The 12,721-nt window shown below is 33.7% G+C and overlaps 1 protein-coding gene across 5 annotated transcripts; it reads left to right on the top strand.

Annotated features, from left to right (window-relative positions):
* Positions 1-549: 549 nt before the first annotated feature.
* Positions 550-11,900, top strand: LOC143244378 (uncharacterized). Of its 5 annotated transcripts, none has more exons than XM_076488932.1 (8): positions 550-707; positions 807-948; positions 2,402-2,461; positions 8,253-8,516; positions 9,039-9,111; positions 9,527-9,688; positions 10,136-10,186; positions 11,025-11,900. In XM_076488932.1, the coding sequence occupies exons 2-8, from the start codon at positions 859-861 to the stop codon at positions 11,381-11,383; spliced, it is 1,059 nt and encodes a 352-aa protein (XP_076345047.1). In that variant the 5' UTR covers positions 550-707; positions 807-858; the 3' UTR covers positions 11,384-11,900. The 5 variants fall into 5 exon arrangements, with proteins under 5 accessions (XP_076345047.1, XP_076345051.1, XP_076345050.1 ...); XM_076488934.1 differs by having other exon boundaries at positions 551-707; positions 844-948; XM_076488936.1 differs by lacking the exon at positions 2,402-2,461 and having other exon boundaries at positions 844-948.
* Positions 11,901-12,721: the final 821 nt, after the last annotated feature.

Below are 12,721 nucleotides of genomic sequence, written 5' to 3'. Positions count from 1 at the left end.
AAATAATATATTTCTATAAGAAATTTAAAATGCATTGTTCAATCGATACCCAGCATAATAGTTACTAAGATAAAATAAATACAAAGGTGAAATAAATTTCACATAAATTCACGAGCAAAAAATAATATTTATTGTAATAAAAAAATTGACTTGGCATTTTTTTTGTGCGAACATTGATTTATCTTCACTCTTTCCGGTGGAGTATTTAGGTAGGGGTTAGAGGGAACTCAGCCTCACGGCTCATGGTTTTAATAGGAGGCCCATTGATAGTTTTATTTTATGTAAAATTGCATGGGATGTAAGACCCACAAAAAAATATTAGGGCCCACACAACCTTAAATCCGCCACTGACTCTCTTTGTAAATGGCTTCTCTCCTCCATTGGGACAGCGGTAAGTCTTCGGGATTTACAATGCTAAAATCAGGAGTTCGATTACCCTCGGTGAACTCAGCAGATAGCCCCCTGTGGCTTTGCTATAAGTAAAACACACACACACACATTAATGCCTTCTTTAGCCACAGACAGTCATTTGCTATCTCTCAACAATCTTAGTGGTTTTAAAAATTATAAACGCCACCTAACGTGAGAGACTAAAAAAGTGTTCTATCCACATCATCGGTTTCGTGGCACATGATGTAGTTGGTTGTTCATACAATGAAATGTTGTTTAAGGGTAATTAATCACAACAGTAACGAAAGTCTAAAATTGTAAGTATGATTATGTATGAGGAAGATTTTCATATTCATATAAACATGATGTAAATATAACAAGCATTATAATTTTAAATCTTTTAATTTATATTTTAGGATCAATACTAAAATTTAAGATACGTTATTGAATTAGACAGTGCGCCCAATCATGGCTGCAATAAATTTGAAAGACAAGATAGATGGTCATGAGTTGGATCTTAGCCTCAACGAATTGTCAGAAGTGCCTGTCAAGGAATTGGTATGGATACATTTTATTAATTTTATATTTAGTGATAGTGAAATTAACAATAATATAAATAACATAGTAAAATATTTAAATTTACCTAAAATTTAAAACGTAAAAAGGAAATCATGTTGACAAAAACCTTGTGGAAGTATGTTAGATTTATTTTTATAAGTTTCAAACAAAATTAACATCAGAACTAATAAGAGTAAATATATTTATATAAACACGTGAACATTTATTTGGTGTTTTTTTCACAATTAATGTACTGAGATTTCTATCAATTTCATAAATATATTTTAATAAATAAGAAATCATTGTTGTGGTAATTAGTTCTCAGCTATGGTGTAATATTGATCTAGATTTTAATTAATATAACAACAGGATTTTTAGTTCTGAATAGTGTGAATTAATATGCAATTTTCTAATTTTTGTAAATTAGAAGTGTGGAAACAAGATATTTATGCTTGTACAAACCATAATTTCAGATGCAGGCAATACTAGAGAAACTTGGTGTATTAATACAAGTTTCATTTAGTTGATGAATGTATCCACTTTAGGATTTTCTTGTTCTATAAAAGAACACAAAAATGCTCTATGATATATTCAAGATTGTAACTGAGACAATGCCACTAGTGTCATCACACACTGATGCTTTCTGCTGTAGATTTCATAACAAATATAAGAATTGAATGGTAAACATAATTTAGGACAAGTCCTTTGAATTGGAACATCCTTTTTTCCTTTTGCCAACATTTCTCATATGAGGACTTTGAGCTCAGAAACGTTTCTCTTTCCAAACTCCTCCAATGTTGTAGCCTGTACTACACTTGAAAAATAATCATACTCCAGGCTGTCCATTAAAAAGACAATACTGCTTCAACTTAACCATTCTCTGAACCTTCCCTGTCTTTCCAGTGTTAAAGAAAAATGTCATCTGGATTTATGGATTCCAACCCTCTAATAATTCTAATAATCTCAATCAAGTTTCCCATTCTCCCTTCATTCAAACAAATTTCAAGCCAATCTCAATAAGTAACTCATCTGAACCTGAAATCATCCCAGCAGCTCTTCTCTGTACTGTCAAATAGTTCAACATACTTTCTTAAACAGGGTTGTTAAAACTAAGCACAGCATACAGTGATTATAATATCAGAGTTCCATTCAGTAAAATATGAGGAAATAAGATTAGGATGAAAACTAGAAGGAAACTAAAATATTGTAGAAAAATATAAAACTGTAATTTGATCATCTTCTTGAGGTGGTCCCCACTTCATCATGGGCAAGCTGGAAAAATACTGTAATATTAGAGTTGATAATATTAATAATGTACAACTTTTGTTTACTATATTCTATCAGAAATTAATTTTTAAGAAAGTTCACTGTTTTTAATATATTATTTTAACTAGTATGTTATGTAGATGAGAAAAGGAAACCTATATTATATGGTGAATTTTTGTTTTTGCAGGCTGCTCTCCCGAAAGCAACTCATATTGACTTATCATGTAACAGGATTTCCAGTTTGCCTGTGAGTGCATTCAAAATGTTTAATTGTACAGTTTATGAATTATAAAGCTTATTAAAGTCTTGTGTTTTTATTTTGTTTTTTGATTAAACTTGTTTATTGTCAGAGAAATTTTTTTATTAATCTACCATACATTAGGTTGTTTTCCCTGAAAACAAAGTTTTGGCTAATACATATAGCTAAAAAAGTCTGCCAATCTAAGTGTCTTCCTTAATTTATAGATGCATACTCTTGTTATTTGTTCTTAATGTTTAAAATCTCAGAGGAGGAGAATTTGGGACCATCTTTTTTTTTCAAGGTTTAAGCTGTTTTTTTATGTGTAATGGTTTGCTGTTGTTACACATACAATATGTTTATTGCAGTATTTTCATAAGATAACCTTTTATCATGATTTATATTATGTTTGCCTTCTCAGGTTACTGGTAAATTTATAAATCAGATAACTGAAAAACAAAGTTACTGGTTTCTTTTAGGTAATTCCTGGTGTAAGTGGTCATCTCCACAATAATATAGGCTTTATATTTTTTAGATTCTTCCTATGCTGTGGGCCAAGATATCTTTTTTTTTTTATTATTCACATATTCTAATTATTGACTACCCTGTATCCTAGTTAAACATTTTTCAATAATAAATACTAAATTACTTAAAACAAATATTATAGGTGGGCTTGATAGAGCCTAGTGGTTAGAGTGCTCGGATTGCAATCTGAGGGTCGCAAGCTCATATCAATGTGCTGTAATCCATTCAACAACTATAGTAGGAGTCCAGACAGACCTTTTTGTGCCTCCTACAGAATCCTTAACAGCACATCTTAATCTAGTACCCTCCAAAATTAATAAAGTTAACAAATCAGTAGCTACTTCTATCTCTGTCTTTACCCCATCCTCCAATCATTGCCCAATTTCACCTTGTTCAAGCCCAAGTGTTTCCATGGGGTCTTCCTCTTTTGACATCTCAAAAATTAAACAACCCATTCATTCACGTCCTCAATCACTGGAATGTATATTTACAAACTCCGACCTGCATACTTGATCCAGAGCAGGTTTGCTAGAGTGACTGACCCACATCCAGTAAAGAAAAAGTGTGGTCGCAAGCAGAAGGTCTCCGTGCCAAATTCTCCTCCAAATTAAAGAAAGATGGCCATGCTAATCCAATGTAACTGTTGAGGTTTTCAATCAAATGTGAATGACATCAAGGGTTTGGTTGACTTTTATTATCCCAAATGTCTTTCTTTACAGGAGACATTTTTAAAAACCTCCTAATACAGTCACAATTCAACAATACTCCTTATACCGAAATGACAGGTCATGTGTAGGACAAGGACATGGGGGAGTAGCACTGCTGGTTGATCAACGTGTGCCCACCTGGTCCTTGTCATTGAATATGCCCTTGGAGGCTGTAGCCATCCATATCTTCTTGGGTTGTACCATCACTGTTTGCTCTCTTTACTTTAGCCCTGGAAAAAATTATCATCCCTCAGACTTTGATGCCCTCATTGAGCAACTGCCAACCCCTTTTTTAATTTTGGGGGATCTTAATAGGCATAATCCCCTCTGGAGTAGTTCTAGTATTGATGTGAGGGGTCATGCTATAGAGCATATGCTCCTGAATCACAACCTGTCTCTCTTCAATACTGGCTCTTACACTTATTTTCATGCACCCAGTCAGTCATTTACTGCTATAGATCTTTCTATCTGCTCCCCTTTGCTTTTCACTTGGTTTTCTTGGGAGGTTGACATCAATCCAGGTGGTAGCGATAATTTTCCTATCATATTAAGAGAGATTGGTTGTGCTCAGTGCCACCTGACCTGTGTGCCTCAGTGGAATTTGGACCGGGCCAACTGGCCCTCTTTCACTGCTCTTTCGGAACTTGATCCTGCTATCTTATGTAAATCATTGATAGATGATTGTGTAGCATTGGAAACTAACTGTATTGTCCAAGCAGCTGCTTGGTGCATCCCCAAAACCTCGACATCTTTCCCATGGCATCTCTGCCCTTGGGGGAATTCTGCTTGTTCTATAACACAAAAAGCTCAGAAACGTGCTTGGGATAAATTTCGTAGATATCCCATGCTTGTAAACCTCATTGCATTTCAGCAAGCCTGTGCATAAGCTTGGTGATTTAGTCGTCAAAGCCAAAAGGAATCTTGGATTAAATATACCTCCAGCATTTCTTCAACCACCAGTTCAAAAGTCATATGGAACAAGATCCAGAAGGTGAGTGGATGGTATACTTCTGCCCCCTCTCTATCTTAATATTAAATAGCCATGAAGTTGCTGATGCTCAGAGCATTGCCAATACTTTTGGTGAATGTTTTCTCATGTATATAAGTTGAACATCTGCCTCTTTTCTTTTTGACTGGTCGTCCCTATGACTACAATTGCCCTCTTACTCTGGTGGAACTCAAACTTGCACTTCATCAGTCTGGCAATACATCAGTTGGACCTGATGATATACATAATGAGGTGCTATGCCACCTTTCTCCTGCCTCTTACTATTTTCCTGGCTGTCTTTAACTGGATATGGCAAGATAATGTCTTTCCTGATGCTTGGTGCCAAGCTATTGCACTCCCTATTCTTAAACCTTGGAAGGATCCAAAGATTCCTTTGAATTACCCTTCCATTGCTTTAATGAGTTGTCTCAGTAAGACCTTAGAGAGGATGATTAATGCTTGTCTTGCTTGGTTCCTTTAATCAAACAACCTTCTCTTACCCACTTAGTGTTGGCTCCAAAGACAACACTTCATGATAGACCACTTAATTTTCCTTGAAACATCAATTAGAGAAGCCTTTTTGAAGTGACAACATCTTGTTTCTATTTTTTTTTATTTAGAGAAAGCTTATGATAGAACATGGAGATATGGCATCTTGCGAGACCTTACTCATACGGATTGCATGGCAATTTGCCACTTTTTTGTTAAACATTTTTTAATGAACCACCGATTCTAGGTCCGTGTGGACTCAATACTTTCCTGTTTTTTCCCACAAGAACTTGGAGTCCCTCAGGGCTGTGTTCTGAGTGTCACACTTTTCATTAAAGATTAATGCCATCAGTGAGCAGCTACCCCTTACAGTTGCAAATGGTCTTTTTGTTAATGACTTTCACATCTCATGTCAGTCATCAAATATGAGGTTTATTGAGAGGCAGCTACAAACTACAGTCGATCATATACTTAAGTGAACCACAACAAATGGTTTTCAACTTTCTCTTCCTAAACCTGTGTACATTTCTGCTGCCAATGGGGTATTCATCCAGATCCAGAACTTCGTATTGATGATGATGTACTTCCTGTTGTCCCTGAGGCAAAGCTCTTAGGTCTTATATTTGACTGTAAATTAAACTTTATTTCCCATATCAAGCAACTTCTTGTCAAATGTATAAGAGCACTGAACATCCTCCATGTCCTCTGTTCCACCTCTTGGGGAGAGGATTGATACTCCATGCTTAAAATCTATTGTGCCTTTGTACAATCCAAACTTGACTCTGGGTTTATGGTTTTGCCAGAACCTCAGCACTGAAAATCCTGGATCCTATCCACCATCAGGGGCTTCGGCTTTGCACTGGGGCCTTTCGTACTTCTCCAGTCCAAAATTTGTACATGGAGTCCCATGAACCCCCTCTGTATATTTGCAGTTTGCAACTGTCTCTTATGTATGCTCCCTAACTTTGCTCTTTATCACAGCATCCTACTTGAGGTTGTGTTTTCCATCCTCAGTGGGCCATATTTTTCTATAATAGAAAATCTGCCATTGCTCCTTTTAGCCTTTTGTATTTGGGCACAATCAGAAAAATTGGATATATCTTTGAATAGCGTAGCAGTTTCAACAGTTTGGCCTCTTCCACCATGGTTGTTAATTACTATCCCCAATTGTGACTCATCTTTGAGTCATCTGAGAAAGGCCGGTACTCCTTATTGGAAATATTGCTCTTTACTTGCTGAACATCTTTCAAACAATCCATCTGTTCCAATATATATGGATGGTTCAAAATCAAGTGACTGTAGGTTCTGCCATGGTTTGTTACAATTTGGTTGTAGCACACAGTTTCTGTGTTCACTGCTGAATTGTATGTTATTTCTCTTGCCATGAATCATATTGAAACTATCCAGTATATGAATTTTATGATCTATACTGATTCACTCACTGTCTATTAGCATAAAAACTGGACTGAGATAGGTGATAGAGAGAGATGGGCCAGTTTGTTTTGGATACCAGGTCATGTTGGTATTTATGGGAATGAGCTAGCTGACAGAGTGGCAAAGTCCATCTGCTCTGGCTCTATCACCACCACTCATGTTCCATACATAGACTATGGTCCAGTTATCAAAACCCGACTATACACCAGTTGGCAGTTGACCTGGAGTGAGCAACAAAACAGTAAGTTTTTTTCAAATCAAGCCTACCATTAGCTTTTAGACCATCTTGTTTCTGTAAAGATTGAAGGAAGGAAGTTATTTTAACTAGGCTACACATTGGTCACAGTTTTTTAACTCACCACTTCCTTTTATCTAGTACTGATGCACCAATGTGTGGTCTGTATGGCACTCAGGTTACAATCGTACATATTTTATTATCTTGCCATTGTTACAACTGAGAAAGCCTCCTCTGTCTTAAACATTTTTAAGGTAGGTTTGCCCTTGACATTAGCCAATGTCATAGGTGATACTGGCCGCCTTACTCATGTTTTTACGTTTTTAAGAGCCATTGGTCTTTTTAACATAACGTTTTTATTGGACTATACACCGTTTTATCATGATTTCTTTTACACATTTTAATTTTATTTTGACCTGAACCCAGGACTGGAAAGGCCAACTTCAGGTGGCTGACAGCAAGTTTGAACTTAATGCTTTAGTCTTCCTAGCAGGTCTTAATTTTACATTTTTATGTATTTTTACTTTCATTTCCATATACCATTATAGTATACTACATTTTGTTTGGCACAGATAGCCAAGTAGCTTTGTGTCAATAAACATGAAATACCTATCTACCTACCTCTTAACCCATTTGAAACTAGATCACTGATGTTGTGAAGTGAGATGACTGTGATGATCTCATATGTTTTTCTCTGCAAATTTCATTACATCATGTATAATATATTCAGAACAAGCCTAGATATCTAGGTTATTTAAATTTAAAATTTTCCATGTGAAAGAAATAACAGATATCTAGACATCATTAATTACAAGAGCTTATTGGTATGGAATTTTTTTTTTTTTTTTGTTATATGCCTTTTTATTTTGAATGTATTTTTCCAACAACTGCTCTATATTGTTTATATTCTCTTATATGTAATCCTGTCTTTTGCATAAAATATGGTAGAATGTCTTTATAATTTTAAAAAATAGATTAATTATACTTGAAATAATTAAATTGGAAATTAGTTTATAAACCTAACTATATGTATGTTAGAACGGCTGGTATGGGTATTAACACTTTTACTGATAAGGAGAGAACTCCTTAGTTGACCTATTAAATTAGAAATCTTTGTTGTAACTTAGTACTGCTGTATAGCTTATAGAGTTTGTAGTAGTTGGAATTAGGAATAACACAGCAAAATTTATTCTGTTTTAAAGGATTCTAAAGAATAAATAGCTGGTTTTCAGGTCAAAATTTGTATGTGAAAATGTTGCTTGTATTGTATCACAACAAAAAATTAAATATGAATGCAATATAAGATTAAAAATGATTTAAGTTTGGAAAATAAAACAAGTCCTAAGCTCTCTTAAACAATGTCATTTAGCTAAAGTTGAATTTTTTTTTCATGGAATTGAGACGTGTTTTGGAATTTTTTAGAACAATTTTGCTACCTTGAATCACATTATAAGACTGGACTTGAGTAAAAATGAATTAAAAGAGCTGCCACGTAACATCGGAAATATGACCCGTCTTCAGCATTTGGATTTGTATGGCAATAAGTTGACGATGTTGCCTCTCACCTTCTGCCGACTAAAGAACTTGAAGTGGTTAGATTTGAAAAACAACCCATTAGAACCAAAACTTAAGGCTGTTGCTGGAGATTGTCTGGATGAGAAACAGTGTCAACAGTGTGCCAAAAAAGTAGGTTCAAGGTTTGAGACTGCTAGGTGGGAATATTTTAACGTGATGAAAGACTGTGAGACATTTTAATGGCCAGGTTGTACTTAATGTTGAAAAAAAGGTTTTCTTAGTCTTGAATATTTATTATAAGTAATAGATACTTTCAATTAGGTAAACAGTTTGGTTATGAAACATTAGTAAATTATTACCAAATCTGCTGGTGTCTTGCACCATTAAACCCAACAACAAGCCATATCTACTGATTTTTATTTTGCTCCATTAGTTAAAAGAAAAGGTTCTATATAAACATGTTTGAAGTGTGTGTGTGTGTATAATGTGCAGGAAAAAACTGTGATCATGTTTTATATTAAAGAAATGTTAATAATGCTTAAAATAGTGTTTGGCTTATTGTGAATAAATTAATGGCAACCTATCATTTAAAAATGTTTTTCATTACTTTTTAGCAGTTTTAATGACATTTCGTGTATAATTAATTTAAGAAACTTGTAATATTTATTCATACTCAATCATCATTATTCTCAGGTTGTATCCTTCATGCAGAGCATAGAATCAGATTTGGAACGTGAGAAGCAAAAAAGATTAAAGGAAGACCGTGGTATGTTGTTAATGTTAATGTCTAGTGAGATTTGATATAACTGTGCTGTTTTTGTTAAATGTTTTTATATTGTTTGATGTTGAGAAAAAGTTAATGAATTCTGCCACTCAACTCCAGTTTATCAGGGAACAAGTGGATTAGAATGGGGACACATTCCCCCCTCCCCTTTATTAGATGCTAGTCCATTGCAGGTTAGTCCACAGCTGATTCTACGTGATGAGGGATTTCTTTTTCAGTCAGAGAGCAGCTGGTGATAAGAACCAATTTTTGGACATTATTTTTGATGTCCCTAAGAACCCAGCAACCTGTACAATTGCACCTCCACTTGTACCACCTGTGATCTAACTTCTCTATCTTTCTTGCTACATACTGTCGTGAAATGTATGTTAATAAAATAATATAAACTTTTCTGTAGAAAGAGAAGCTGCCAGGAAAGCAGCTGAGGAAAAGGAACAGGAGCGTCAAAGAAAACTGAAAAAGGCGGAAAAGGAACGACGGAGAGCTGAGAAAAGATCTCAAAAGGAACGTATCAGAATGGAACAGTTTGAGAAAAATCTGGCAAAAGAATTTATTGATGGTAAAAAAAAATTGCCTTAAAAATATTTAGTACTTAAAAATGCCAGTTTTTGTATAGCCCCTAACATGTTGTAGTATGTTAAGTAATATAGTTTCATAATTATTCTTTATCCTATAAATAATTGTCATGTACTACTTATATATTTTATTTTGTAGTGAAATGTTTTAGGTTTTGTTTTGACTGGTCAAGATGTATAATATACATCAGGAATTACATTTATTACTTATTTAAAAAAAATCCAGTGAAACAGATTGGTGTCTAGATTTAGGAAAGCACTCTCCAGTGATACCAATCATTTAGAGGTAATTCCCTTGAGGCATTAACGTAGAATGTAAAAAAATAATTGATGCATACCATTATAATAGGTACCACAAATTGCTACTTTGTGTTTTAAAACCTGAGTATTTCAGTAACATTTTCATAATTTTCTTTTCTTTGCCTACACAGATAAACAAACAAATGGTATTCTTCCAAAAGAAGAGAAGCAAAAAAAAAAAGGTATTCTGCTATTTTTGTATAATTATAATATTGTTGGTACAGATATATGATCCTTTTTATTAATTTCAAAACAGTTGCAAATAATCTGCAGTTAAAGATCCTAGAATTTTTCTGATTGGTTGTTAAAGGCATTGTGGCACTGCAGCTCTACTGAAAAAGATAGTAGTCAGCATACAGTTTCTTTCTCTCTACTTATATATATCTTTTTCTTTGCTTTTACTCTCTTTTTTTTCCACTATTTCTCCAACCTGAAATCTCAAATTTTCATAGTTTTGGGGTAATTATTCAGAAGAATAGTTACCTCTGCATCAGAAGAAAGTCTCCTTACTAGCTTGTTTTTAATACGTTTTTTTTTCTTTTCCATATTCAGTAATTATGCAGTGTTCCACTTGTGTGTTATGTTAACATTCACACATTAACTATAATTATGCAGTGTTCCACTTGTGTGTTATGTTAACATTCACACATTAACTATAATTATGCAGTATGAATCAGCTATAGGTAAAATGAAAGTATGGGATTGATAATTAGGGCACAGTAATTTGTCTCAGATTTAAACAAATATAAAACAAAGCAGTCAGAGATAAACGTTTAGAATATGTATATATTTTATTCTTGTCTTGTCCCACATCTTGTGTTTAAGTAACCGCTACACATGTAATTTGTTCTTTGTTACTCGTTGCTAAGCTGCAATAATTTTGTCAAAAAAAAAAACAACCTATCTTGGAAAGTTTTTATAAATTGAAGAGTTAGTTGTTAGTCTTTTTCTCAAACAGGTAATGGCAGTATCCTGTTTAAAAAAACAATTTTCTACCTAAATGATGTTTCCTTTCTGCAGGGTCCTGTCTGAGGTCCTTTGTAATGATTATCTTGCTCTTGATGTTGTCCGTGACAGGATACTTCGGAGTCCTCTGTGTGTATATGGGACATAAAATTAGATCTACAGATGACTTAATCTATGCCGTAGAGGATGTGTGGCACTTCTCAAAGTCGAAAACTGTTTTGTGGTGGCTAGTGTTAACAAATTATTGTGCACCTCTGTGGGAGGCTTCACAACATGCTGGAAGAAACACATATATCACATTACAGAATTATGCTGCATACACATGGGAGGTTTGTGGAGTCTATACTGATGCCTTGAGAAATGCTTTGCTCTCTATTATTGGTAAAATTTATGAAGTTTTCAGAGAAAAGTGATGGTTAAATCAATGATTCCATATTGGTTACAATACTTAGCCATTTTCATTGTATAATTCTTGGAATGTTGATCAGTGTTAAATGTATTTTGTGGCAAGATTTGCAATGTTAAATTATGTTCTGATTATGAAGGAAATATTACAGATGCAAAGAATTAAGCACTTCTGTTCGGAGTACTTTTCCATAGAAGAGACTCCACATGTTTTGTCATCCCATTTTTAAAAGGTTTTGCTTATTTTTCACTGGCCACAACAAATATGCCCAAATCTGTCATTGATAATAATTGAAGTGAAACAGCTTTGAGCTGAAATTTAAAAGAAAGATATCAAATTTATTCCAAATCTAAAATCATTCCAGCCATTAAATTTTTTCTTTAAGTAAAAATTGATGCTGCCAATGAAGACAGAAGCTTTAAACTTGTAAATCTATATTTTTGTGTTAGATACAGTATTTTGGGAAAAGGAGATGTGTATTTTTTGTCAGAGATAATAAAATTGCTAAGACTTTATGCAAACAGTTTCAGCCTTTGTTGATTTGTCTATGTTATAATGTTCCAAATTTAGAGACATAATCTATCTACATGTAGTATTTCAATAATTTAGCCCATTAATTCCATGTTTCACTATAATTAAAAATTGATTTCAAAGCTTTATTGCAGTAAAGCCATGTACTTTTTATCTTAAGTTTCAAAAAGTGAAATAATATTTTAAGGTACTTTAAAAGCCATGCATTCCTTTCACAAATACCATGTTAGATCAATTTTATCATTGTCCAGTGTTGCTAGTTAATTCTAGAATGGAACAAACGGTCTTGGCGGTGACTGAAGGAGAAAATGGATGGATATCAAATAGTATTTTTATATGCCTCTCGTATGAAGACTGTAATGGATAAGTTAAGAGGAGTGTGGATACATTTCTACAGTTTAACATGGTTTCTGTTGTAAATATTAGACCTATTGAAATCATTTTTACATAGCATTGTGAATTAAAACATCTGTATTTATTTTTACTTTATCTTATATCGGATAACTTCTGTCTTCAGAAGTTTAGAATTCAGTTGTTTTTTATATACAAGTTATGTCCTCTGCAAACAGAAATAATGACAATAAAAGAGCAACTAAAAGTCTTGGTCCATAGTGTTAAAATGTTGTTTTAAAGAATGTGATTTATTATATCTTTTGTTTTCATGACTGCCAATCTTTCTTTTTTAAAAAATTGTGTTTGTGTGTATATATATGTTGAGCATATACGTACCTTGTTTGGATAAAAAGTATTTTGTGATGTAAATCGTCTGATTGTTCCTAATTTAAAACTTGGAATGAAATCAGATTTTGATGTT

Source organism: Tachypleus tridentatus, chromosome 2 (genome assembly GCF_004210375.1).
Source record: "Tachypleus tridentatus isolate NWPU-2018 chromosome 2, ASM421037v1, whole genome shotgun sequence".
NCBI classification, from domain to species: Eukaryota; Metazoa; Arthropoda; class Merostomata; order Xiphosura; family Limulidae; genus Tachypleus; species Tachypleus tridentatus.
Note: the sequence above shows the minus strand (reverse complement) of the source record. Positions and strands in the feature narration are given on the sequence as shown.

Coding starts and splice junctions, on each gene's coding strand:
- LOC143244378 (XM_076488932.1), top strand. CDS start 859: ATGGCTGCAATAAATTTGAAAGACAAGATAGATGGTCATGAGTTGGAT. Junction 2,462..8,252: donor ACAGGATTTCCAGTTTGCCT/GTGAGTGCATTC, acceptor GGAATTTTTTAG/AACAATTTTGCTACCTTGAA. Junction 9,689..10,135: donor GGCAAAAGAATTTATTGATG/GTAAAAAAAAAT, acceptor TTGCCTACACAG/ATAAACAAACAAATGGTATT.